Genomic DNA, 27864 nt, shown 5'->3' on the forward strand with positions numbered 1-27864 from the left:
ATTGTAAGTGTATATTGTGTTTTTTATGTTGATTTAATTTTAAAAAATGCATAAAAAATTCTTCTGCGGCCCGGTGGTTGGGGACTACTGCTTTAAAGGACAAAATTAGATTTTTTCCATTTTAAACCTAACAAATGTGGGGAAAAAGTGAAGCGCTGTGAATACTTTCCGGATGCACTTTACTTGTAACGGGATGGACACCAAAGTCCTAGCATGGTCCGCCCCTACTCTGGATGGCGTTCAGAAAAAAACCAAAGTTAAACTCACCAAGTATGAACTTTTCTTGACACTTCTTCTTGTCTTTGGGACAGCATGATCTACGTCCTGGTGAGCTCATAAAGGCGAGCAGGTGCGGAGGCACGGGGACACCTGGATGTCAGTGCTGGACACGGCAGCGACCGCAGACCATCGCCAATCAGCAACATCACCAAGACGCCATCTTGAATCCCGGGGGTCTGCAGCGCTGGTTAATCGCAACCGTCGTTCAACATTTTATGGACTTACCCTCAAAAGGACTGTTAGGCTTTTTTTCCCCCTCTCTCCCGCTCCACATTTCCCCTGGTTTTCTTCTTCATGGATGGAGCGGATGGTGGTGTTGATGCTGGGGGTTCTGCTAGGTTGGTTACAAGCTAGTAGAAGACCAGGACGTGTGCATCATCAACACATGACAATGTTCAAGTAGTCCCACCAGTTCAAAAAGTACACTAAACAATCAACAGTGATGTATTCACTACAAATACTGACACTTTGTTGTTGTTAAATGTACTTTTTATTTCTGTTGTGTTTGTACGTCCAACGCCGACTTAGAAGTCCTGTGTTTGTGTGTCGTATTTGTAATGTTCTCACAGCAGCACTCCTCAAAATGTCACCGGGTCCGGGCCGTCAGACATAATCAAGTGTACATTGTGTCCAGAGAACAGGGTGAACATTTTACTGTATCACTTGATCCCAAAGTGTCACCTCTAGAAGGCTTGAGTTTGACAAAATAAAACCATGTAAGTTTGTTTTTTTTCTAATCGTGTTATCACAACAGGGGTGTCCAAACTTTTTCCACAGAGGGCCGCACACGGAAAAATTTAAGCATGCGGTTCATTTTCAAACCATAACAAAATATATGGATTTTTTTTTTTTTTTAATCCTTAGGGCTCCTGGGAGCATAGAGGGTCTCAGTCACTAAAATGTTAAAAATAAGTATTTTTTTTATTTAATACAGACTACAACATGGGTGTCCAAACTTTTTCCACAGATGGCCGAACACAGAAAAATTTAAGCATGCGGGGGCTATTTTGATATTTTTCATTTTCAAACCATAACAAAATATATGGATTTTTTTTTTATCCTTAGGGCTCCTGGGGAGCATAGAGGGTCTCAGTCACTAAGATGTTAAAAATAAAACAAATTATTTTTTTATTTATTTAATGCTTACAGTAAATCTATATCAATTTGAGGTTGATATAAAGTAAAACAAGGTTTTATGCCTTTTATGTCAAAGACAACTTTATTTTTTATAGTAAAACTGAAATGTGCAGTATTTAGATAGATAGTACTTTATTGATTCCTTCAGGAGAGTTCCTTTATTTAGGAATTAAAGCCCTCAAAGATCAATAATGCAGGACACCATTGATTTTAATGTAATATTTTTGAGTCATCACAGTGAAAAGTTAAATGAAATCCTACTAAATATATTTAAGATCCAAAAGGTTCCCCACTCATAAAGTCATGCATTTCTATCAGTATTTTTTACTTTTATCAACTTCCGATATATCTGTCGATTTTAAGTTTGAACTATTGTTTTATGCTCTTTTGTCAAAACTTTGATGTTTTTATATGGCAACCACACAACATATGCAATATTTTTTCCACATAAAACATTTTAAAGTGATAATTTTTACGTAATAATTCATTATAACAGATTTTTTTGAGCAATGGGAAAAAAAACTGCCTGCATGGCAGCTTTATGTCAACATTGCCACTTTTTCTCATTAGATTTCACCTCATTCTAGTTTTCTAAAATGTTTTTATTTTTGCAATAGTATCAATTTTGCAATTTTTGCAGAATGTGTGGCGGGCCGGTAAACAATTAGCTGTGAGCCACACTTTGGACACCCCTGTATCACAAGGACATGGAAATACTATTTGAAAGTCCCACGATTGTATTTATTTAGAATAAACCCCCCAAAAAAAGGCCATGACGGAACAAAACAAGATAATTAGACTGCAGCAAGCCAGCACTCATGCATGATTTTCTATTCAGATCTATCATAAGGGGAGAAACATGATAAATTATTTTATAAAGTGCGCTCATTGATCACAGCCAAGAGGAAAATGGCTCATCGAGAGACGGAACGCTCTTTGGGAACATCTCTGCGCTCCTGGTAGGCAGCACATCGCTCCCGGAAGTCATGCAGGAAGTTGTATTGCTTTAGAAGAAAGAAGAGGGAGAAATCATTTCATGAGAAATGAAGGGACAAGCGGTAGAAAATGGATGGATGTACACCCTGGACAATTAGCCACCTCGTTGCAAAGCCAACAGATAAAGTCACACTCTCGGGCCAATTTAGTGTTGCCAACCTAGACCCAGGAGCGACAAAACCTACTCAGTGGTCAAAGTGTCCGCTCTGAGATGGGTAGGTTGTGAGTTCAAACCCCGGCCGAGTCATACCAAAGACTATAAAAATGGGAGCCATTACCAGAGGTGGGTAGAGTAGCCAGAAATTGTACTCAAGAGTACAGTTACTTTCGAGATGTATTACTCAAGTAAAAGTAAGGAGTAGTCACCCAAATATTTACTTGAGTAAAAGTAAAAAGTATGTTGTGAAAAAACTACTCAAGTACTGAGTAACTGATGAGTAACCTGTTTGTTTAATGATGACGGCAACAAATAATGCACAAAAACATAAAAATAGCAATGAGCAAATTCATAGCCAGGAATATCTCTTAAGCAACTAAAACAATAATATATGTTAAATAATAATACATTAAAATAAAAATGAAGGCAAATTGAGTCACAATAACTTAACAGCACCATAGGCTCAGTAGGCATTGATTGATTGAAACATGTATTAGTAGATTGCACAGTACAGTACATATTCTGTACAATTGACCACTAAATGGTAACACCCCAATAAGTTTTTCAACGTTAATCAATTACTTAATAAATGACCAAGTCGAGGTGTTCTACCTCATATATACATATACACACATATCATATATATATACACATACCTTTACATATACAATATATAATTTATATTTATTTATTTTGCCGTTTTTGTTGACATGTTAAAGGTGTTTTAATGAATATACATGCATGTTTAACATATAGATTCCTATCTTTCACAAAGACAAGAATATAAGTTGGTGTATTACCTGATTCTGATGACTTGCATTGATTGGAATCAGACGTCCACGTTTTCAAATGGAGGAGAAAAAAAGTTCCTCTTTTCTGTCTAATACCACATGAAAGTCGTTGGTTTTTGGCATCTTATTTGTCCAGCTTCCATATTGGTTTTTATACACTTTACAAGAAATACATTGGCGGCAAACTCCGTAGCTTGCTAGCTTGTTTGCGCTGGCTTTCGGAGACTCTTATTTTGTTAGCGCAGGTGCAATGGAGCGGCGCTTTTATTGTGAAGACAGGAACTGTGCGATCAGTCTTCAGGCTTTTGACGGGAAGTACGGTTGAAATAAAAGTGTCTTTTTTCCTTTACACTTTTGATTGATTGGTTGATTGATTGATACTTTTATTAGTAGATTGCACAGTACAGTACATATTCCGTACAGTTGACCACTAAATGGTAACACCCCAATAAGTTTTTCAACATGTCGGGTTCTACGTGTGACGGTCACGTGACCACCTGGCTCTGTTTGATTGGTCCAACGTCACCAGTGACCGCATTTGATTGGTGAAACGGAGTCAAACGTCACCAGTGACTGCATTTGATTGGTGAAAAGGAGTCAGACGTCACCAGTGACTGCATTTGATTGGTGAAAAGGAGTCAAACGTCACCAGTGACTGCATTTGATTGGTGAAAAGGAGTCAAACGTCACCAGTGACTGCATTTGATTGGTGAAAAGGAGTCAAACGTCACCAGTGACTGCATTTGATTGGTGAAACGCAGGCATGCGTAGTTCCTACTTTGAATGCGTGTCTGACAAAATCAAAACAAACAAAGCGTGCATTAACTGATCGATAAAAAAAAAAAAAAAGTAGCGAGTAACGAGCTGAATGTTGATAAATGGAGCGGAGTAAAAGTAGCATTTCTTCTCTATAAATATACTCAAGTAAAAGTCAAAGTATGTTGCATAAAAACTACTCTTAGAAGTACAATTTATCCCTAAAGTTACTCAAGTAGATGTAACGGAGTAAATGTAGCGCGTTGCTACCCACCTCTGATAATGACCTCCCTGCTTGGTACTCAGCATCAAGGCTTGGAATTGGGGGTTAAATCACCACAAATAATTTTCTCGGGCGCAGCCACCCCTGATGCTCACTGCTCCCCTCACCTCTCAGGAGGAGAACAAGGGGATGTGTCAAATGCAGAGAACAAATTTCACCACACCGAGTGTGTGTGTGACTATCATTGGTACTTTAAAGGCCTACTGACATGAGATGTTCTTATTTAAACGGGGATAGCAGCTCCATTCTATGTGTCATACTTCATCATTTCCCCATATTTTTGCTGAAAGGATCTACATCGACATAAAGTTAGTACCAGTTTACCATACAACCCTAATATCTATCTAATACATACCTTATATCAATTCCAGCCCTACTTTAAACACCCTTGTTTTGTAAACATTCAAAGTTGTAATCAATTAAGCTCTTGTGAGTCTGAACTATTTTAAGCTCCTAAAAAACAAAATATTTTACATAAAATGGATTGAGTTCCTAAAACGTGAAATCCATACTTTTTTTTTCTTGCCCATCGTGTTTAAAAAGAGATGCTCACTTTGATGGTCTGAATGGCTCCGCCTCCTCGCAGCTCCCGCAGGATGCCGATGGCTTCGTTGGCCGTCATGGTCACAGACAGCTGGATGAGCAGGCAGGCGGCGACTGGACAGAACAAGAACACTTCCTTTTGAAAAGTGTCGCAGTGAGGGGAAAAGGTGAGAAAAGTGTCCTTACTCAAGGCAGAGCGTCCCAGACCTCCGTAGCAGCTGAAAGGGACAAGGAGGACACTTGATTAGTAAGGTCCGTGGTTCCTAATATTATGGCTGTACTCACTGGACCAGGGTTCTGCGCCGGCTCTCCAGGCTGTCCTGCAGCTGGTCCAGGATCCGGCAGCAATGCTCCAGCTCGGGGGCGTCCCCGTCCAGGAAGGGCTCGTGGTGCACGGTGAAGCCCCTCTGCCGGTAGACCTCCAGCAGGGACGGCACCCGGTACTTGGACAGCTCACCTCTGGTGCACAACACAAACACATCCTGCACGCCTTGCTTTTGCAGCTCCTCTGTGGAACACACACACACACACACACACACACACACACACACACACACACACACACACACACACACACACACACACACACACACACACACACACACACACACACAGCTTTATTGATCAAACATATTAGTTCACACTTAGTGCCAAGTAAGGCCTGTCATTATTAGTATTGCATTTAAAACTTGCTTAGAACTCATTTGTATACTTTAGCCTTTAAATAGATGACCCTTTTAGACCAGTTCATCTTTTCTGCTCTGTCACCCTCTCACTATTATGTTAGATCCACTATGGACTGGACTCTCACTATTATGTTAGATCCACTATGGACTGGACTCTCACTATTATGTTAGATCCACTATGGACTGGACTCTCACTATTATGTTAAATCCACTATCGACTGGACTCTCACTATTATGTTAGATCCACTATGGACTGGACTCTCACTATTATGTTAGATCCACTATGGACTGGACTCTCACTATTATGTTAGATCCACTATGGACTGGACTCTCACTATTATGTTAGATCCACTATGGACTGGACTCTCACTATCATGTTAGATCCACTATGGACTGGACTCTCACACTATTATGTTAGATCCACTATGGACTGGACGCTCACACTATTATGTTAGATCCACTATGGACTGGACTCTCACTATTATGTTAGATCCACTATAGACTGGACTCTCACTATTATGTTAGATCCACTATGGACTGGACTCTCACTATTATGTTAGATCCACTATGGACTGGACTCTCACTATTATGTTAGATCCACTATGGACGGGACTCTCACTATTATGTTAGATCCACTATGGACTGGACTCTCACTATCATGTTAGATCCACTATGGACTGGACTCTCACACTATTATGTTAGATCCACTATGGACTGGACGCTCACACTATTATGTTAGATCCACTATGGACTGGACTCTCACTATTATGTTAGATCCACTATAGACTGGACTCTCACTATTATGTTAGATCCACTATGGACTGGACTCTCACTATTATGTTAGATCCACTATGGACTGGACTCTCACTATTATGTTAGATCCACTATGGACTGGACTCTCACCATTATGTTAGATCCACTATGGACTGGACTCTCACCATTATGTTAGATCCACTATGGACTGGACTCTCACTATTATGTTAGATCCACTATGGACTGGACTCTCACTATTATGTTAGATCCACTATGGACTGGACTCTCACTATTATGTTAGATCCACTATGGACTGGACTCTCACTATTATGTTAGATCCACTATGGACTGGACTCTCACTATTATGTTAGATCCACTATGGACTGGACTCTCACTATTATGTTAGATCCACTATGGACTGGACTCTCACAATATTATGTTAGATCCACTATGGACTGGACTCTCACACTATTATGTTAGATCCACTATGGACTGGACTCTCACTATTACGTTAGATCCAGTATGGACTGGACTCTCACTATCACGTTAGATCCAGTATGGACTGGACTCTCACTATTATGTTAGATCCACTATGGACTGGACTCTCACTATTATGTTAGATCCACTATGGACTGGACTCTCACTATTATGTTAGATCCACTATGGACTGGACTCTCACACTATTATGTTAGATCCACTATGGACTGGACTCTCACTATTATGTTAGATCCACTATGGACTGGACTCTTACTATTATGTTAGATCCACTATGGACTGGACTCTCACTATTATGTTAGATCCACTATGGACTGGACTCTCACTATTATGTTAGATCCACTAGGGCAGTGGTTCTCAACCTTTTTTCAAAGAATGTCCACCAAACTTTTAACGTTGTGCATGAATGCACAAAGGTGAGTTTTGTTGATGTTATTGACTTATGTGGAGTGCTAATCAGACATATTTGGTCACTGCAAGCTAATCGATGCTAACATGCTATTTAGGCTAGCTGTATGTACATATTGCATCATTATGTCTCATTTGTAGCTATATTTGAGCTCATTTAGTTCCCCTTAAGTCCTCTTAATTCAATTTATATCTCATGACACACTATCTGTATGTAATAAGGCTTTTAATTTTTAGCGGCTCCAGACAGATTTGTTTTTGTATTTTTGGTCCAATATGGCTCTTTCAACATTTTGGGATGCCGACCCGTCATACATGAACACTATTTTTATCTATAAGGACAAAAAGCGCAGTTAGGTCTCACCTTAAAAGGATGCCATCTTGCGAAGTAATCACATGTATTTTTATTCATAGTATTACTTTGTTTCTGCCATATTGCTTTGTTTATAATGCTTATGTTGCTTTCATGTGCACATTCAACTTTCTACTTGAGGTACATTTTAAATGTATTGTTTGTTTTTGGTTTTTAACAAAACTTGGTTAAAGGATTTCAGTGTAAGTATTTTTAGGAAATTTTGAGCACATTCAAAATTATGATAACCGTAATCATTTTGGTCACAATAACCGTGATAAGACATTTTTATACCGTGACATCCCTTTTATGAATTTATAAATATTAAGGGTGTAACGGTACACAAAAATTTCGGTTCGGTACGTACCTCGGTTTATAGGTCACGGTTCGGTTCATTTTCGGTACAGTAAAAAAACAACAAAATATAAATGTTTTGGTTATTTGTTTACCAAATTTGTAAACAATGGTTTTATCCTTTTAACATTGGGAACATTATAATAACTCTGCCCACGTAAATCCACATTAAACTGCCTCAAGTTGTTTGTTTTAATTAAATAAAAGGAAAAAACCTTTCTTCTACATATAAAAAGTGCAACATTATACAGTTTCCATTGAAACTGTTTGTCAACTCATCATGCTTAATTTATTACAGCATTTGGGAAGCCTGTAGTTGACTTTTATTATGTAAATGTTGTATTTTTATCAACATGTGATTGCAGGGACCCTGCTATTCAAAACTAGGGTTCTACATTACTATCAACCAATCAATCAATGTTTACTTATATAGCCCTAAATCACAAGTGTCTCAAAGGGCTGCACAAACCACTACGACATCCTCGGTAGGCCCACATAAGGGCAAGGAAAACTCACACCCAGTGGGACATTGGTGACAATAATGACTATGAGAACCTTGGAGAGGAGGAAAGCAATGGATGTCGAGCGGGTCTAACATGATACTGTGAAAGTTCAATCCATAATGGATCCAACACAGTCGCGAGAGTCCAGTCCAAAGCGGATCCAACACAGCAGCGAGAGTCCCGTAATGATTAATGTAACCATAGCTGAAAAATAGTACAATAGAAATAGAAGAGACTATTCATCCCTAAACACAATGGAGTTCAATGAAATAACAGACAGTGCTTTGCTGCCCCTAACACACACACACACACGCGCTGCTGCCTCTAACACACACACACGCACGCATGCACGCGCACACAGCAAAATGAGCTAACGTTATGCTAAAAGCTAATTAGCCTTCACCTCAAGCCTATACTGTGAGCGAGCTGAGCTGCAGTTTAAGTTTCTAGAAGGTCAACGGGCTCATAGTGATGTTTGTAATAGTTGTGACTGGGAAGTGTTTAGTATAATTTGCTAAATGAATATCTGCTCGACGCTAAAGCACGGACTACATCGCTCTGAATACGCACTGCTGATTGGCTTTGTATGTAACCAATCAGATGGTTGTGTGGGCGGGACAATGCTGGGTGCTCACTGCTCAGATAGAGGCAGAAAGCAGAGCAGCTTGTTAAGACTTCTGCTTCCAACCTGTTCGGTACGCCCGCGTGCCGAACCGAAACCCCCGTATTGAAACGGTTCGATACAAATACACGTACCGTTACACTCCTAATAAATATACATGCAAGGTGTATAAAAAACAATGTGGAGTTTTCCAGCAGTTTTAGAGGGCTTTGGAGGCTACAATGGTGACTCCCATTAGCCGCATCTGGCAAGCGTTTTTTTCACCATCTTTTAGAAACCTTAAAAATAAAGGTGCGTGTTCTCGTTTCTCATAATGATCGAGAACGACAGGCAAAATTCCAGAAAAAGTGCAGTTTCTCTTTAATATTTTAAGGAGTCTGGCCTTACCAACGTCTCTCTGCAGGCTCCTGTGGATATTATTATATCTGCAACCTGAAAAGAAAGAGTAGAATAAGCGCTGACACATGGAGTCGAGTCACAACAAAGCTCTCCACACCACCTGGAAGTGCACATATGCCCAGGAACTGGGAAGACTCCACTTTAGCCAAAGACAACCTGAAAAGATAAGCGGTACGTCTTGTTTGTTTGCACTTTGTAAGAAGAAGACACTTCAAGACGGACACAACCGACCAGGAGATGTCCAGGGGAGTCCGCTCTTCTTCTCCCACGTCATCGTCTTCCTCGGCTGAAGAGTCAAACTCGCTCGCCCTCATGGCTTTAGACAAACAGGAAGTAATAATTCATAATGTATACAACAGGAGTATCATTTGTATGCAAATATACAACTGTTACGCTCCTTCAATGATTCAGAGTTTCACTTTTAATCTGAGTTCTTGGAGTGTGTATCCTGTATTAAAAACTGGTTGTCTTCACATTTCCTCCAGATAAATTAAACCAAAACAGAAACTCTGATAATTGCCCCAGATAAAATGATCCCCCTGACCAAGAACTCCCTTGGAGCTCTGGGTGCATCTGTTAAAAGCAGCCTCAGAAACCTTGGGCTTGTGTTGGATCAGTCCGTGTCTTTGGAAGGTGACTGTCCTCAACTGACCAAAAACTGTTTTTATCATCTCAGAAATATTTCTAAAGTGAGAAATTTGTTGTCAAAATTGAATGTGGAAATGATCATTTCGTCTCGCATTGACTATTGCCCCACTCCAGGGCCTAGGCTAAGACAGATTTTTTAATTGTATTTTAATCTTCTATTTTTTTTCTCCCCCCCCCCTAGTTTACCTGTATGTCATCTTTTTTGTAAGGGGCGCTGGAAGCCGGGAGACCCGTCAGCGATCCTGTTCTGTCTCCCTGTAATGTTTGTCCGATCTTGAATGGGATTGTGCTGAAAATTGTAATTTTCCTGAAGGAACTCTCCTGACGGAATAAATAAAGTACTATCTATCTATCTATTGCAATTCTCTCTTCACTCTTTTCAACAAGTCAAGGCTAAGGAGACTTCAGACTAGGGATGTCCCGATCCAGGTTTTTGCACTTCCAATCCGATACCGATATTATTTTTGCACTTCAAATCCGATACCGATATTATTTTTGCACTTCAAATCCGATACCGATACTGGCCTATCCGAGCATGTATTAAAGTTTAAAGTTATTTAGCCTACTTAGTTGTCAGATTCATGCTGGAAAAGATTTTAGTACTCTTGATAACAACTAGCCAGCTGAATTAGGTGAGTTTGAATAATACACAATTGTTGCTATTCAAGGATAAACACAAAATATCAAAAATCATACATGACAAACAGAAATGGCATCAATAAACAGTAAAAAAGTGAATAGTATAAAGTGCAAATAATGCTGTAAACATTATTAAAAAAAAGCAAAACACACAAACAAGCTGAGTGGGATAAAATGTCTATAACTCAGCATCAATACTTGCTCTTGAACAAGTGTTAACTTAAAAAAAAAAAATATATATATATATATATATATATATATATATATATCCACACATACAAATATATAAACACACACACACACATATATATATATATATATATATATATATATATATATATATATATCTCTACACACTCCCTTCAATTGTTTGCCCCAGTCAGGGGTGGCAAACAATGGAAGTCCAAGCATAATGGGGAGATTCTTTCTAACAAAGACGAGTACTTCAAGATGCTCAGGTGTCAGCCTGCTCCTGTGTTCATCAATGAGTGCTAAAAAGCCTCTCACTCGCAAGAGTCATTAAAATGTCTTACAACTTTACCACCACGCTTGACTTTATCGTGGCCTGTTTTACACTCCACCTCTTCATCTTTTTCGTTTTGTAGGGTAAAATAATCCCACACAGCTGACATTTTTACCGTAACTTTTAATTCACACGGCCATCTGAATGGTTAGATCGCAGAGCTGTGGATGTTTTGAAGGTGTGCTGGAAAATGCGGAACCGAGTGTAGTGAGCAGCAGAAGAGTGGAATGTATTATTTTAATCGGTGCGTTGGAAAACACGGACCTGATCTGCATCGGCATTTTCCCATGCCTTACCGATACGCATTTTTTGGCAAATATCGGCGGCAGATCCGATCAAAATATCGGATTGGGACAACCCTACTTCAGACTGTACAAATGCGGCTTCCAGACTTTTGACCGGTTCACCCAGAACCGCCCATATCACCCCCCTTGTATACATTCTTCATTGGCTTCCAGTCAGATTCCGTAAGGAGGTTAAAATGTTAGTCCTGACATTCCGTGCGTTACATATTGGGGCCCCTCAGTACATCACTGACTTGCTATGTCCGGTCTTCAGGACAGGGTCTTCTAAAGATCCCGAAACCTCGTTTTAAAACCCTGTGGCGACCTGGCATTCCAGGCTATAGCTCCCAGACTCTGGAACAATTTGCAGCAGTCCCTCCGTGATCTTGACAGTGTTGACACTTGAAAGAAACATTTGAAAACTTCTGTTTTTAGTAAAGCTTTTAGTTAATGCAATTTTAACTATAATGTTTAATCCACTTTGTATCCTTTTTATGATGTTGACCCTGTTGTTTTAAATTGAATTGTTGTTTTACTTGACCTATGTTTTGTACGGCGCTCTGTGATTTTATCTATGAAAAGCGCTTTATAAGTAAAATATACTTACTTAATAGTACACAGAAAACACATTAGCATAGATTAAATACAACAACCTATCTTCCGACTATAGCAAACCTAATATCACACTTTTTTTGAGTTGAGTTTGAGTTTATTTGCAACATGCATACACCATGATACATCACAATTTCCAGTTCTCTATTCAACATGTTCGAAAAGTAGTAGAAAGAAGCAGAGCTTATTCACTCATACGCCTATTCCTTTACACAGCAGTTGCTAAAATATTTGTTCACTTACTGTTGTCAATGTATTCACAATATACTCCATAAGTAATCACATTAAAAATAAATAAGTAATACTCGGTGAAGTAAGTTACATTTCATATGGTGCGATGAGTAGGATTATCTAGAAAATGAATGGATGGATGGAATAAATTCAGAATGTTTATGATGGTTCGTCTTCATTGTAGTTTGTAAACACTTTAAGTTTGAAGAGTTTCTTGAAGTGGACCATATTAGTACATTGTTTGATTGCTTTGCTTAATTAATCCGTTCCATCATTTAATTACATATACTGATATACTGAAGGTCTTACGAAATGTACGTGCGTACAAATATTTTAAATTACCTTTTTCTGTAAGATTATATTTCTCCTCTTTTGTTGAGAAGAATTGTTGTACATTCTTGGGTAGCAGATTATGTATAAATTTAGCTGTTAGCAAATTCACTATGCCGTGGAATTTCAGTATTTTTGATTCAATAAATAGAGGGTTTGTATGTTCTCTATAGCCAACATTATGTATTATACTAAGATCAGATAGGTCTTTATTGTCATTGCACAAGAACAACGAAACTTTGTTTTCAGCACAAACCCGTTGAAGATTAGACAAACAAACAGTGTACAGGGTTACAGAACAGGAACGCTGATGGGTCGCCAAAAGGCGCCCCATAAAAGATGGGAAAAAGGCAAAATGCTGGGGAAAAAGATGAGTAAAAAATACAATCTAGACTGGGCTCCTAAAAAAACTTCCATGCAAATCACACATAAACACTTTACATTTAATCACGACAAATTCGCAGAGGCAAGACAGAAAGGAAAAATAATAATAATAATAATAAAAACTAGCAAGCTGGTCTCGTTTTGCTTGACATTTTTAATTCTAAGAGAGACAAAACTCAAAAAAAAAATTGAAAATCCCAAAAAATATTTTAAAGACTTGGTCTTCACTTTTTTAAATGAATTCATTTATTTTTTACTTTGCTTCTTATAACTTTCAGAAAGACAATTTTAGAGAAAAAATACAACCTTAAAAATGATTTTAGGATTTTTAAACATTTTACCTTTTAAATTCCTTCCTCTTCTTTCCTGACAATTTAAATCAATGTTCAAGTAAATATATTTATTTATTGTAAAGAATAATAAATACATTTTAATCTAATTCTTCATTTTAGCTTCTGTTTTTTTGACGAAGAATATTTGTGAATTATTTCTTCAAACTTATTATGATTACAATTCAAAAAATTATTCTGGCAAATCTAGAAAATCTTTAGAATCAAATTTAAATCTTATTACAAAGTCTTTTGAATTTATTTTAAAATGTTTGTTCTGGAAAATCCAGAAGAAATAATGATTTGTCTTTGTTAGAAATATAGCTTGGTCCAATTTGTTATATATTCTAACAAAGTGCAGATTGGATTTTAACCTATTTAAAACATGTCATCAAAATTCTAAAATTAATCTTAATCAGGAAAAATTACTAATGATGTTCCATAAATTTTTTTTTTTTTTCAAAAAGATTCGAATTAGCCAGTTTTTCTCTTCATTTTTTTTTTTTTTTCAAAAAGATTCGAATTAGCCAGTTTTTCTCTTCATTTTTTTCAGTTGAATTTTGAATTTTAAAGGGTCGAAATTGAAGATAAACTATCTTTCAAAATTTAATTTTCATTTTTTTCCTGTTTTCTCCTCTTAAACCGTTCAATTAAGTGTTTTTTTCATCATTTATTGTCAACAAAAAAACCTTCCGTAAAAGGAAAAAAAATGTACGGACTGACAGACAGAAATACCCATTTTTTTAATATATATATAGATTTATCTATTAAAGGTAAATAGAGCAAATTGGCTATTTCTGGCTATTTATTTAAGTGTGTATCAAACTGGTAGCCCTTGGCATTAATCAGTACCCAAGAAGTAGCTCTTGGTTTCAAAAAGGTTGGTGACCCCTGGTCTAGAACATGATTTGCTTTATTCATTATTGTCGTTTTTGTTGCTACTTTATGTTGTATATTTTTTACATGAGATTTCCAGTTCCATTTATCATCAATAGTTATACCTAGAAACTTATTTTCATTTACTATTTCAATTTCTATCCCATCTATCTGTATTTGTGTTTGATTTTCTCTTCTACTGTTACCAAAAAGCATTATTTTAGTCTTACTGAGATTGAAAGATATGAGGTATTATTATGTTTGTGTATGTAATGTAAGTCACCTGTATTCTCTAGCTGAACTATTTTAGAGCCTTTTCCTCACCTCCACGACTTGAGTTCCGTGTCTAAAGTTGGGTACAAGACGCTTAAATCGATCGCTTAAGTTAGCGCCAAGTTCCTCAAAAGGTGTTTCCGGGCTCGGGTGTTGATTTAAAATCTTGAACTCCAGCAAAGTAATTACTATTGAGTGGAAAATATTGACTTTGTGGTATTTCTTTACAACAACTTTCACGTCGTTGGTTGGTGTTATATGTGTATGTTTAAAGGAGAACATTATCAGCAGACCTATGTAAGCGTCAATATATACCTTGATGGTGCAGAAAAAAGACCATCTATTTTTTTAACCGATTTTCGAACTCGAAATGGGTGAATTTTGGCAAATCAAACGCCTTTCTGTTTATCGCGCTGGAGGCGATGACGTCAGAACGTGACGTCGCCGAGGTAATACAGCTGCCATTTTAATTTTCAACACATTACAAACACCGGGTCTCAGCTCTGTTATTTTTCGTTTTTTGGACTATTTTTTGGAACTTTGGAGACATCATGCCTCGACGGTGTGTTGTCGGCGGGTGTAACAACACTAACAGGGAGGGATTCAAGTTGCACCACTGGCCCCAAGATGCCAAAGTGTCTGCCGCCAGACCCCCATTGAATGTGCCAGTGTCTCCACATTTGACCGGCGATGCTAAGACAGACATGGCACAGAGATGTATGGATAACCTGCAGATGCATTTGCAACGATAGTCAACGAAATCACAAAGGTGAGTTTTGTTGATGTTGACTGCCAGCCAATCGATGCTAACATGCTATGCTAATCGATGCTAACATGCTATTTACCGGCGGTGCTAAGGCAGACATGGCACAGAGATGTATGGATAACCTGTAGATGCATTTGCAACGATAGTTAAACGAAATCACAAAGGTGAGTTTTGTTGATGTTGACTGCCAGCTAATCGATGCTAACATGCTACGCTAATCGATGCTAACATGCTATTTACCGGCGGTGCTAAAGCAGACACGGCACAGAGATGTATGGATAACCTGTAGATGCATTTGCAACTATATTACGTTTCCTTCCACCCACATTTAATGCGAAACAAACACTTACCAATCGACGGATTTAAGTTGCTCCAGTGTCAAAAGATGCGAAAGTCCTGATCGTTTGGTCCGCACATTTTACCGGCGATGCTAACGCAGCTATTCGGCCATGCTATGGCTATGAATTCGCTCAATAGCTTCAGTTTCTTCTTCAATATATTCATACTCCAACCATCTGTTTCAATACATGCGTAATCTGTTGAATCGCTTAAGTGGCTGAAATCCGAGTTTGAATTCGAGCTAATGTCGCTATATCTTGCTGTGGTATTCCCATTGTTTGTTTACATTGGCAGCACTGTGTGACGTCACAGGGAAATGGCCAGTGTCTTCGCAGAGAGCCGAAAATAAGGCACTTTAAAGCTTTATTTAGGGATATTCCGAGACCGGTAAAATTTTGAAAAAAACTTCAAAAAATACAACAAGCCACTGGGAACTGATTTTTATTGTTTTTAACCTTTTTGAAATTGTGATAATGTTCCCCTTTAAGACAAATGTACAGCTAATGGCAGCTTGCTTACGTAATGGCAACTTCCGGTTGGTTGCATCCAGGGCTGTAAATAATGTAGCAGAAATGTCTCATATACCTTATTATTCCTGGATCAAAGACAATTCAGGAATCAAGACACGTTTTTTAAAGGGAAACGTCTGACTTAAGTTATTTGTGCCATATTGCTGCAACCTTTGAAGTGCATTTATCCTCCCGGGTGGCGGATACATCTGGTTCACTTGTGTATGTATGTGAGTAAGAAAGGCTGTTTTCATTCTTCTTTCTGGGAGAAAAATACAGTCATACATTGGGATACGTCAGCGATCCTGTTCTGTCTCCCTGTAATGTTTCTCTGACCTTGAATGGGATCGTGCTGAAAATTATCATTTCCCCTCGGGGATTAATAAAGTATGTCTGATTCTGATTCTGATATGTATATATAGTTGAGTTTTGTGTGGTTTATCTGTTGTTCGGTGCCGGGGTGGAGCGGACTGTGCGTTGGGTCAGGAAAAAACAGAGGCCATTTCATCCCTACAAGCCTGTTTCGCAGATTTCCCTGCTCTTCAGGGGATTTTGCCATTTTATAAAGTCTCCTGAAAAGCAGGGATGTATGTACACTAGGGGTGTAACGGTACGTGTAATTGTATTGAACCGTTTCGGTACGAGGGTGTATCAAACGAGTTTGTATTCTTAAGTCTTAACAAGCTGGTCTGCTTTCTGCCTGTCTGAGCAGTGAGCACCCAGCATTGTCCCGCCCACACAACCATCTGATTGGTTACATACAAAGCCAATCAGCAGTGCGTATTCAGAGCAATGTAACAGCCAATCAGCAGTGCGTATTCAGAACGCGTGTTGTAAATGCTTCATTGCCGATCAGACATGTACTTTTAGCAGAGGACATCGTACACTCCCCCAGATTATAAAAAACACTTTCCAGTCACAACTATTACAAACATCACTATGAGCCCGTTGACATTCTAGAAACTTAAACTGCAGTTCAGCTCGCTCACAGTTCTGGCTTGAGGTGATGTGAAGGCTAATTAGCTTTTAGCCTTACGTTAGCTCATTTTACTGTGTGTGTGCGTGTTAGGGGCAGCAAAGCCCTGTCTGTCTGTTATTTCACATGAACTAACATGAACTCCATATATTTCAGGGATGAATAGTCTCTCCTATTGCAATTGTACTATATTTCAGCTATAGTTACATGTATCATACGTAATGTAGCAGCCTAGTTTTGAATGGCAGGGTCCCTGCTATCACATGTTGAAAAAAATATAGCATTTACATAATAGAAGTCAACTACAGGCTTCCCAAAGGCTGTAATAAATTAAGCATGATGAGTTGACTTGAAACTATTTAATGTTGCACTTTTCATATGTAGAAGAAAGGTTTTGTCATTTTATTTAATCAAAGCAACAACTTGAGGCAGTTTAATGTGGATTAACGTGGGCAGAATTATTATAGTGTTCCCAATGTTAAAAGGATAAAGCCATTGTTTACAAATTTGGTAAATAAATAACCAAAAAATTTATATTTGGTTGTTTTCTTACTGTACCGAAAATTAACCGAACCGCGACCTCCAAACCGAGGTACGTACCAAACCTAAATTTTTGTGTACCGTTACACCCCTAATATACATGTTAGGTTTCTGTGGAAAATCAACCTTTAACCCTAATCAACCCTCAGGTTGCTGTGCCAGCAACTTGAGGGTTAAATCCCCACCTTCTACCATCCTAGTCAGGTCCGTTGTGTCCTTAGGCAAGACACTTCACCCTTGCTCCTGATGGGGCCAGGTTAGCGCCTTGCATGGCAGCTCCCTCCATCAGTGTGTGAATTTGTGAGTGAATGTGGAAATAGTGTCAAAGCGCTTTGAGTTCCTTAAAAAAAGGTGTAAAAGCGCTATACCAGTATAATCCATTTACCATTTTTGGGCGGGATCAACGTTTGATTGACAAGCTTGACAGGTGCCTTTACTAGTCGACAGTCTTGTAATTTGACGATTATCTGCCACGAGTGACACAATACACCAAAATCCAAATGACCTGACTTACAATGACACCTTTTTGTGGTGTAATGTCCTTATATGGGTAACGTTGACGTCATGACATCATGCATGTATGAGCGAATTAGGTGCGTGCCCGGGAACGTACCCGGAAGTGTATGTAAATGAGCTGACTGCTGTTGAGAGGCTGTGTTGTATGACTCGCTACCAAACTGTTCACTAAACGTTTTGTAAACGCCACCTCTGGTAGTTTTCCTTGCCTCTAAACAATAACACGACACTTTTTGGGGTTTATTTGCCAACGAAATCAAAAGCCGGGAGAGAAAATAACATTTGTGTGACGTCAGCGACAACGACACGGGATGCTAGCATTAGCCGCGAAGCTAGCTCGGTCAAAGCGAAGCGTGTACAAACTGGACATTACTCGGGCTGGATAAACAAGATACACTTTGTACACACCTAGAGAAAGTAGAATAAAAAGCTGTGCTAAATGTGTCGGCGTAATGTTGTCTTTAAGTCCTCACCAAACTGCGTCCGTCGTCGAAGGTTTGACAGCAGGTTTTGAAAAAGGCAGCGGCGCAGCAGCCAATCAGAATCAGGCATAAAGGTTTTGGCCACGCCTTTACCGGAAAAAGAAACACGGACCCAATTTATTTATTTTTTTTAATTAATTTATATATTTATAATTCACACAGAAGTCAAGGCACTTTCAACAGCAAGTCAAGAAAACAAAAGTCAATACAGATGGATTAATAATACAAAAAAAAAAACCGGGGAAAAAAGGGCTACCTGTATCACTTTAAATATTTTTAACAAGGATTTCAATTTAAGGGCTTTTGTACTCTTAAACATTCTCCAATATTTGATTGATATTATTAACCCATTAAGTCAATTAGAAAATGTAGGCCTTACATTCATAACTGTACTCAGTGGCCTAGTGGTTAGACCAGGGGTGCCCATTACGTGGATCGCGAGCTACCAGTCGACCGCGGGGGGCGAGTCAGTCGATCTCCAGCCAGGCTTTTAAAAAAATAGACCTAAAAATGAGTGATCACCAATCTTCACCAAGACGTCACTTAAATGACATTCACGGTACCGGAGGGTCTTGTGAGATGACGCTGGCTGCTGCAAGATCATTATTATGAAAATATGACCGAGAGGAAGGCGAGAAACACTTTTTATTTCAACAGACTCTCGCGCCGTCCCTTCCGTCAAAACTCTAAAGGCCGACTGCACATTTCCTATCTTCACAATAAAAGCCCTGCTTCATGCTGCCTGCGCTAACTAAATACAGAGAGCTGGCGTGCACATCACTTGTGCACGCGAGCTTTCTGAGTCTCTTATTTTGTTAGCGCAGGCAGCATGAAGCAGGGCTTTTATTGTGAAGATAGGAAATGTGCAGTCGGCCTTTAGAGTTTTGACGGAAGGGACGGCGCGAAAGTCTGTTGAAATAAAAAGTGTTTCTCGCCTTCCTCTCTGTCATTTTTTCATAATAATGAACTGGCAGCAGCCAGCGTCATCTCACAAGACCCTCGGGTGCCGTGAATGTCAATCAAGCAAGCTACGGAATTTGCCGCCAATGTTTTCCTTGTAAAGTGTATGGAAGCTGGATGAATTAGATGCCAAAAACCAACCACTTTCATGTGGTATTGTACAGAAAGGACAACTTTTTTTCTCCTCCATTTGAAAATGTGGGCGTTATCATCATTACTGTCTGATTCCAATCAATGCAAGTCATCAGAATCAGGTAATACACCAACTTATAGTATTCTTGTCTTTGTGAAAGAAAGACATCTATATGTGTTACACATGCTTGTATTATCATTAAACACATTTAACTTGTTTACAAAAATGTCTCTTTCATAAATAAATAAATATAAATGATATATATAAATGAGGTAGATCCCCTCGAGTTGGTCAATTGAAAAGTAGCACGCCTGCAGAAAAGGTGTGGGCACCCCTGGTGTAGAGGGACATTATGTGTACCTGGATGTAGTCTACATGCTGTGTGTGTTAGTGACCATCACGTCACACAGGACATCTGCTGTCTCCCAGGAGCTGCAGCCCAGACACAATGTGCAACTCTCCAAGCGAGGTCTTAGTTTTTGGTGCCACAGAGACAAGAATATATGAAGCTTTTTGCCTTTTTTTTTAAAGGAATAATGCTCCTTTCTGCTAAGGTATGTTGAACAAACATGTTTCTGTCATTTGTGCAGCAGTTGTAGGATATTTGACCACATTATCTTACATTTGGGCACAATTAGGATCTAAAGTGTGCTAATAATGTGACTAAAATGTGATTTTCTCACGTAATAATGTGATATTTGTGTGTGTGTGTGTGTATGTGTGTGTGTGTGTGCAGTTTGAGGCTTACTGTACATGCGTGGGCAAGATTTTGGCTGCAGCAGTAACAGAAGCAGCAGGCTGACCTCCTGCAGGGCACACATTGCTCTTTGGACGGCTGCTTACTTCCTTAGCAGAGGGGCTGCTGGCACCTGAGCAGGTAACACACACACACACACACACACACACACACACACACACACACACACACACACACACACGCACGCAGCTAAACAAACCATAAGTAATAATAAAAAAAGTATAAGATACATCAATCAATAAATGTTTACTTATGTAGCATTAAATCACCAGTGTCTAAAAGGGCTGCAAATATCAGGGCAAGGAAAAACTCAACCCAATGGAATAACAATGAGAAACCTTGGAGGGGACCGCAGATGTGGGGACCCTCACCTGGGCGACCGGTGTAATGGACGTCGAGTGGATCTAACATAATAGTGAGAGTCCAGTCCATAGTGGATCTAACATAATAGTGAGAGTCCAGTCCATAGTGGATCTAACATAATAGTGAGAGTCCAGTCCATAGTGGATCTAACATAATAGTGAGAGTCCAGTCCATAGTGGATCTAACATAATAGTGAGAGTCCAGTCCATAGTGGATCTAACATAATAGTGAGAGAGTCCAGTCCATAGTGGATCTAACATAATAGTGTGAGAGTCCAGTCCATAGTGGGTCTAATATAATAGTGTGAGAGTCCAGTCCATAGTGGATCTAACATAATAGTGTGAGAGTCCAGTCCATAGTGGATCTAACATAATAGTGAGAGTCCAGTCCATAGTGGATCTAACATAATAGTGAGAGTCCAGTCCATAGTGGATCTAACATAATAGTGTGAGAGTCCAGTCCATAGTGGATCTAACATAATAGTGAGAGTCCAGTCCATAGTGGATCTAACATAATAGTGAGAGTCCAGTCCATAGTGGATCTAACATAATAGTGAGAGTCCAGTCCATAGTGGATCTAACATATTAGTGAGAGTCCAGTCCATAGTAGATCTAATAGTGAGAGTCCAGTCCATAGTGGGTCTAATATAATAGTGTGAGAGTCCAGTCCATAGTGGATCTAACATAATAGTGATAGTCCAGTACATAGTGGATCTAACATAATAGTGAGAGTCCAGTCCATAGTGGATCTAACATAATAGTGAGAGTCCAGTCCATAGTGGATCTAACATAATAGTGAGAGTCCAGTCCATAGTGGATCCAACATAATAGTGAGAGTCCAGTCCATAGTAGATCTAATAGTGAGAGTCCAGTCCATAGTGGGTCTAATATAATAGTGTGAGAGTCCAGTCCATAGTGGATCTAACATAATAGTGAGAGTCCAGTCCATAGTGGATCTAACATAATAGTGAGAGTCCAGTCCATAGTGGATCTAACATAATAGTGTGAGAGTCCAGTCCATAGTGGATCTAACATAATAGTGTGAGAGTCCAGTCCATAGTAGATCTAATATAATAGTGAGAGTCCAGTCCATAGTGGGTCTAATATAATAGTGTGAGAGTCCAGTCCATAGTGGATCTTACATAATAGTGAGTGAGTCCAGTCCATAGTGGATCTAACATAATAGTGAGAGTCCAGTCCATAGTGGATCTAACATAATAGTGAGAGTCCAGTCCATAGTGGATCTAACATAATATGTTCTGTTTTATGAAGTAAAACGTTGAAAAGTGTTGTTTTTTGTGGGAACTACAAATATTGATGTCTGCATTAAACACTTTCAAAAGATGCAAAGTGTATTTTCAGGCTAACACAAAACATTCAGTACATGTAACTTGTGAGTTTTCCAGCACTGAACAAAAAATATATCATTTTGTCATTTACAGGCATGAAACCTGAAGAGGCGGAGCTTATCACTGAAATAGCCAAGGTAAAGTGGTGCTCACTTGAGGGTTCCAGGTTCGATTCCCGCTTGTGCCATCCTAGTCACTGCCGTTGTGTCCTTGGGCAAGACACTTTACCCACCTGCTCCCAGTGCCACCCACACTGCTTTAAATGTAACTTAGATATTGGCTTTCACTATGTAAAGCGCTTGGAGTCACTAGAGAAAAGCGCTATATAAATATAAATATAAATTCACTTCACTCTTACCTAGAATGACCTCCTCTTCACACCGAGTAAACTGAGCAGGAAGATAATTTAACATTTTGAGAGGTGCAGAAAAAGTACCCCACAATACATCCTCATCGTTACATGCTACACATTTGGAAGTAGTGGTTTACTTCCAGCATTGCTAACATGAAAATCCAAATTATTTACAATCCACAGTTCAGCATATTAATGTACTAATATGTAGCACGTAACAATGCAGGATGAATTGTAATGTACTAATATGTAGCATGTAACAATGCAGGATGAATCGTAATGTACTAATATGTAGCATGTAACAATGCAGGATGAATTGTAATGTACTAATATGTAGCATGTAACAATGCATGATTAATCGTAATGTACTAATATGTAGCATGTAACAATGCGGGATGAATCGTAATGTACTAATATGTAGCATGTAACAATGCGGGATGAATCGTAATGTACTAATATGTAGCACGTAACAATGCAGGATGAATCGTAATGTACTAATATGTAGCATGTAACAATGCAGGATGAATCGTAATGTACTAATATGTAGCATGTAACAATGCGGGATGAATCGTAATGTACTAATATGTAGCATGTAACAATGCGGGATGAATCGTAATGTACTAATATGTAGCACGTAACAATGCAGGATGAATCGTAATGTACTAATATGTAGCATGTAACAATGCGGGATGAATCGTAATGTGCTAATATGTAGCATGTAACAATGCATGATGAATCGTAATGTACTAATATGTAGCATGTAACAATGCATGATGAATCGTAATGTGCTAATATGTAGCATGTAACAATGCATGATGAATCGTAATGTGCTAATATGTAGCATGTAACAATGCATGATGAATCTTAATGTACTAATATGTAGCATGTAACAATGCATGATTAATCGTAATGTGCTAATATGTAGCATGTAACAATGCAGGATGAATCGTAATGTACTAATATGTAGCATGTAACAATGCAGGATGAATCGTAATGTACTAATATGTAGCATGTAACAATGCAGGATGAATTGTAATGTACTAATATGTAGCATGTAACAATGCATGATTAATCGTAATGTACTAATATGTAGCATGTAACAATGCGGGATGAATCGTAATGTACTAATATGTAGCATGTAACAATGCGGGATGAATCGTAATGTACTAATATGTAGCACGTAACAATGCAGGATGAATCGTAATGTACTAATATGTAGCATGTAACAATGCAGGATGAATCGTAATGTACTAATATGTAGCATGTAACAATGCGGGATGAATCGTAATGTACTAATATGTAGCATGTAACAATGCGGGATGAATCGTAATGTACTAATATGTAGCACGTAACAATGCAGGATGAATCGTAATGTACTAATATGTAGCATGTAACAATGCGGGATGAATCGTAATGTGCTAATATGTAGCATGTAACAATGCATGATGAATCGTAATGTACTAATATGTAGCATGTAACAATGCATGATGAATCGTAATGTGCTAATATGTAGCATGTAACAATGCATGATGAATCGTAATGTGCTAATATGTAGCATGTAACAATGCATGATGAATCTTAATGTACTAATATGTAGCATGTAACAATGCATGATTAATCGTAATGTGCTAATATGTAGCATGTAACAATGCAGGATGAATCGTAATGTACTAATATGTAGCATGTAACAATGCGGGATGAATCGTAATGTACTAATATGTAGCATGTAACAATGCAGGATTAATCGTAATGTACTAATATGTAGCATGTAACAATGCGGGATGAAACGTAATGTACTAATATGTAGCATGTAACAATGCGGGATGAATCATAATGTACTAATATGTAGCATGTAACTATGCGGGATGAAAAATAATGTACTAATATGTAGCATGTAACAATGCGGGATGAATCGTAATGTACTAATATGTAGCATGTAACAATGCAGGATGAATCGTAATGTACTAATATGTAGCATGTAACAATGCAGGATGAAACGTAATGTACTAATATGTAGCATGTAACAATGCAGGATGAATCATAATGTACTAATATGTAGCATGTAACAGTGCGGGATGAATAATAATGTACTAATATGTAGCATGTAACAATGCGGGATTAATCATTATGTACTAATATGTAGCATGTAACAATGCAGGATGAATTGTAATGTACTAATATGTAGCATGTAACAATGCAGGATGAATCGTAATGTACTAATATGTAGCATGTAACAATGCGGGATGAATCATAATGTACTAATATGTAGCATGTAACAATGCGGGATTAATCATAATGTACTAATATGTAGCATGTAACAATGCGGGATGAATCATAATGTACTAATATGTAGCATGTAACAATGCATGATGAATTGTAATGTACTAATATGTAGCATGTAACAATGCAAGATTAATCACAATGTACTAATATGTAGCATGTAACAATGCAGGATTACTCATAATGTACTAATATGTAGCATGTAACAGTGCAGGATTACTCATAATGTACTAATATGTAGCATGTAACAATGCAGGATTACTCATAATGTACTAATACAGGGGTCGCCAACCCAGTCTTTGAGAACCTCCCGGTCGCTTGTGAAAAAACTAGGAAAACAATGTTCTTGTTATATATGACATCAGTGACACCCCCACCAACATACTTTCCCTCAACCGCGAGTCCACCACCATCATGGCTCGCCAGCATTTCTGGGTGTTGTTGATAAATGGCTTTCTATTGCATACCGTAGTTTTAACTTGCACTTACAGATGTAGCGACCAACTGTAGTTACTGACAGTGGTTTTCTGAAGTGTTTGAGTGGTGATATCCTTTACACACAGACATGGCTTGCCTCTCCCCAGCTGCAGGGCATGGTCTCGGAGCTGAAGGCGGGCTTCACGGGGGCCCTCCTGGAGCTGGCCCAGATCCAACACGGAGACTCGTCCCTGCGCCAGGAGCTGGAGGAGAACAAGCGGCGTTGTCAGAAGCGAGCGTCACGCCTGGAGACTCTGGTGGAGTCGCTGCGGGTCTGACCCGACTACCTTTGCCCGCCGGCCCTACGGTAACCTCTGACCTGTCGTTGTCTTCGGCAGGAGGAGTTTGGCGTGATGCGCGGCCAGGTGTTGCAGATGTGCGGCGACACACAGCGACCTCTGCTGGAGCAAGACGGCACTGCGGCCAAAGAAAGGTAGGAATGATTGAAACAGCAGCCATCATGAAGTGTTTGTCTGCATGTTCTCAATGTGGTGATATCACTTACTACATTGCAGCCAGCCGGCGGGGGCGTCCGGTGGGCGGAGCCAGCCCGAGGCCACACCCGCGGGAGCAACGTGGTCGCCATGCCGAGGCAAAGTTCTGCTGCACTGCTTCCTGCAAGGTCTCAAAGCTGGACTCACTGAGGGAACAGGTGAGGAGGACATTAAATATATCAGGGGTCACCAAGGCGGGGCCCGCGGGCACCAGGTGGCCCGTAAGGACCAGATGAGTCGCCCGCTGGCCTGTTCTAAAAATAGCTCAAATAGCAGCACTTACCAGTGAGCTGCCTCAATTTTTTTTATTTACTAGCAAGCTGGTCTCGCTTTGCTGGACATTTTTAATTCTAAAAGGGACAAAACTCAAATAGAATTTGAAAATCCAACAAAATATTTTAAAGACTTGGTCTTCACTTGTTTAATTTTTTTACTTTGCTTCCTATAACTTTCAGAAAGACAATTTTAGAGAAAAATACAACCTTAAAAATAATTTTAGGATTTTTAAACACATATATGTGTGGCGGCATAGCTCGGTTGGTAGAGTGGCCGTGCCAGCAACTTGAGGGTTGCAGGTTCGATTCCCGCTTGTGCCATCCTAGTCACTGCCGTTGTGTCCTTGGGCAAGACACTTTACCCACCTGCTCCCAGTGCCACCCACACTGCTTTAAATGTAACTTAGATATTGGGTTTCACTATTTAAATCGCTTTGAGTCACTAGAGAAAAAGCGCTATATAAATATAATTCACTTCACTTATACCTTTTAAAGTCCTTCCTCTTCTTTCCTGACAATTTAAATCAATGTTCAAGTCAATTTGTTTTATTTTAAAGAATAATAAATACATTTTAATTTAATTCTTCATTTTAGCTTCTGTTTTTTCCGACGAAGAATATTTGTGAAATATTTCTTCAAACTTATGATTAAAATTTAAAAAAAAATATTCTGGCAAATCTAGAAAATCTGTAGAACCAAATTTAAATCTTATTTCAAAGTCTTTTGAATTTCTTTTAAAATTTTTGTTCAGGAAAATCTAGAAGAAATAATGATTTATCTTTGTTAGAAATATAGCTTGGTCCAATTTGTTATATATTCTAACAAAGTGCAGATTGGATTTTAACCTATTTAAAACATGTCATCAAAATTCTAAAATTAATCTTAATCAGGAAAAAATAATAATGATGTTCCATAAATTATTTTTTAAATTTTTCAAAAAAACATTCGAATTAGCTAGTTTTTCTCTTCATTTTTTTCAGTTGAATTTTGAATTTTATAGAGTCGAAATTGAAGATAAACTATGTTTCAAAATTGACTAGGATGGCGGAAGCGGGAATCGAACCTGCAACCCTCAAGTTGCTAGCACGGCCGCTCTACCAACCGAGCTATGCCTTTAAAAATAAAAAATAAACGTTTTAGCTAATATTGTTAAGAAAAGCAATTCGGTGGAATGTGCGACAAAGCAGTTTTATGAAGTGATGCAGCTTTGTCATATTTTCATGGATAAATGTTTAGGAGTGATTTTAAGGTTCTTTTTAAGAATGGGATTCTTGTGTCAAACAGACGCTCGACAGCAGGTGGCGCTGCAGCTCCTCCACTCGGAGTGGGAATACGTGTCCACGCTGACCGCGCTCTACGACAAGTACAAGCCGCCGTCGACCAGCAGCTCACGGTACGTGTTTAACCCGGCGGACGGCGAGCAAACGTGTCTCTTCCAACACGCAAGATGTGTCTGTGACGCAGCGAGGCGTTCGGGACGTGTGTGGAGCGGCTGCTGCAGCGCCACCTGCTGTTCAGGAACAGCCTGCAGGAGCGACTGTCAGCCCAGCACTGGAAGTCCCTGCTGGGCGACATCCTGGTGCAGCTCGTCGGACAAAACGACGTACGCAAGTTCCGTCACAATTAGAGAAACAATAGACAATATTTCAAGGAT

The 27864-nt window shown here is 38.9% G+C and overlaps 3 protein-coding genes across 5 annotated transcripts in view; 2 read left to right on the forward strand and 1 right to left on the reverse strand.

Moving 5' to 3' along the window:
- The window catches only part of cnih1 (cornichon family AMPA receptor auxiliary protein 1), a 12813-nt gene extending 11809 nt beyond the window's left edge, over nt 1-1004 (forward strand). For both annotated transcript variants that reach the window (XM_061893946.1, XM_061893947.1), the window contains one exon: nt 312-1004. In XM_061893946.1, the coding sequence (XP_061749930.1) occupies nt 312-339 (28 nt within the window). In that variant the 3' untranslated portion in view covers nt 340-1004. The remainder of the gene's footprint in view (nt 1-311) is intronic.
- A 1131-nt stretch (nt 1005-2135) lies between these two features.
- On the reverse strand, nt 2136-20700 carry cdkn3 (cyclin dependent kinase inhibitor 3). 2 transcript variants are annotated; one of them, XM_061893943.1, is made up of 9 exons: nt 20613-20700; nt 18763-18858; nt 9746-9830; nt 9615-9670; nt 9503-9547; nt 5228-5450; nt 5129-5160; nt 4953-5056; nt 2136-2420 (listed from the first exon to the last, which is right to left on the reverse strand). In XM_061893943.1, exons 1-9 carry the CDS (start codon nt 20683-20685, stop codon nt 2331-2333), a joined length of 804 nt encoding a protein of 267 aa, XP_061749927.1. In that variant the 5' UTR covers nt 20686-20700; the 3' UTR covers nt 2136-2330. The 2 variants fall into 2 exon arrangements, with proteins under 2 accessions (XP_061749927.1, XP_061749928.1); XM_061893944.1 differs by lacking the exon at nt 20613-20700 and having other exon boundaries at nt 18698-18833.
- On the forward strand, nt 20204-27841 carry LOC133548969 (rho guanine nucleotide exchange factor 33-like). The gene is made up of 8 exons (XM_061893945.1): nt 20204-20418; nt 20601-20741; nt 22426-22469; nt 25549-25713; nt 25780-25874; nt 25957-26093; nt 27495-27603; nt 27675-27841. Exons 3-8 carry the CDS (start codon nt 22428-22430, stop codon nt 27835-27837), a joined length of 711 nt encoding a protein of 236 aa, XP_061749929.1. The 5' UTR covers nt 20204-20418; nt 20601-20741; nt 22426-22427; the 3' UTR covers nt 27838-27841.
- Nucleotides 27842-27864: the final 23 nt, after the last annotated feature.

This window comes from Nerophis ophidion, linkage group LG03 (assembly GCF_033978795.1).
Source record: "Nerophis ophidion isolate RoL-2023_Sa linkage group LG03, RoL_Noph_v1.0, whole genome shotgun sequence".
Classification (NCBI taxonomy): Eukaryota; Metazoa; Chordata; class Actinopteri; order Syngnathiformes; family Syngnathidae; genus Nerophis; species Nerophis ophidion.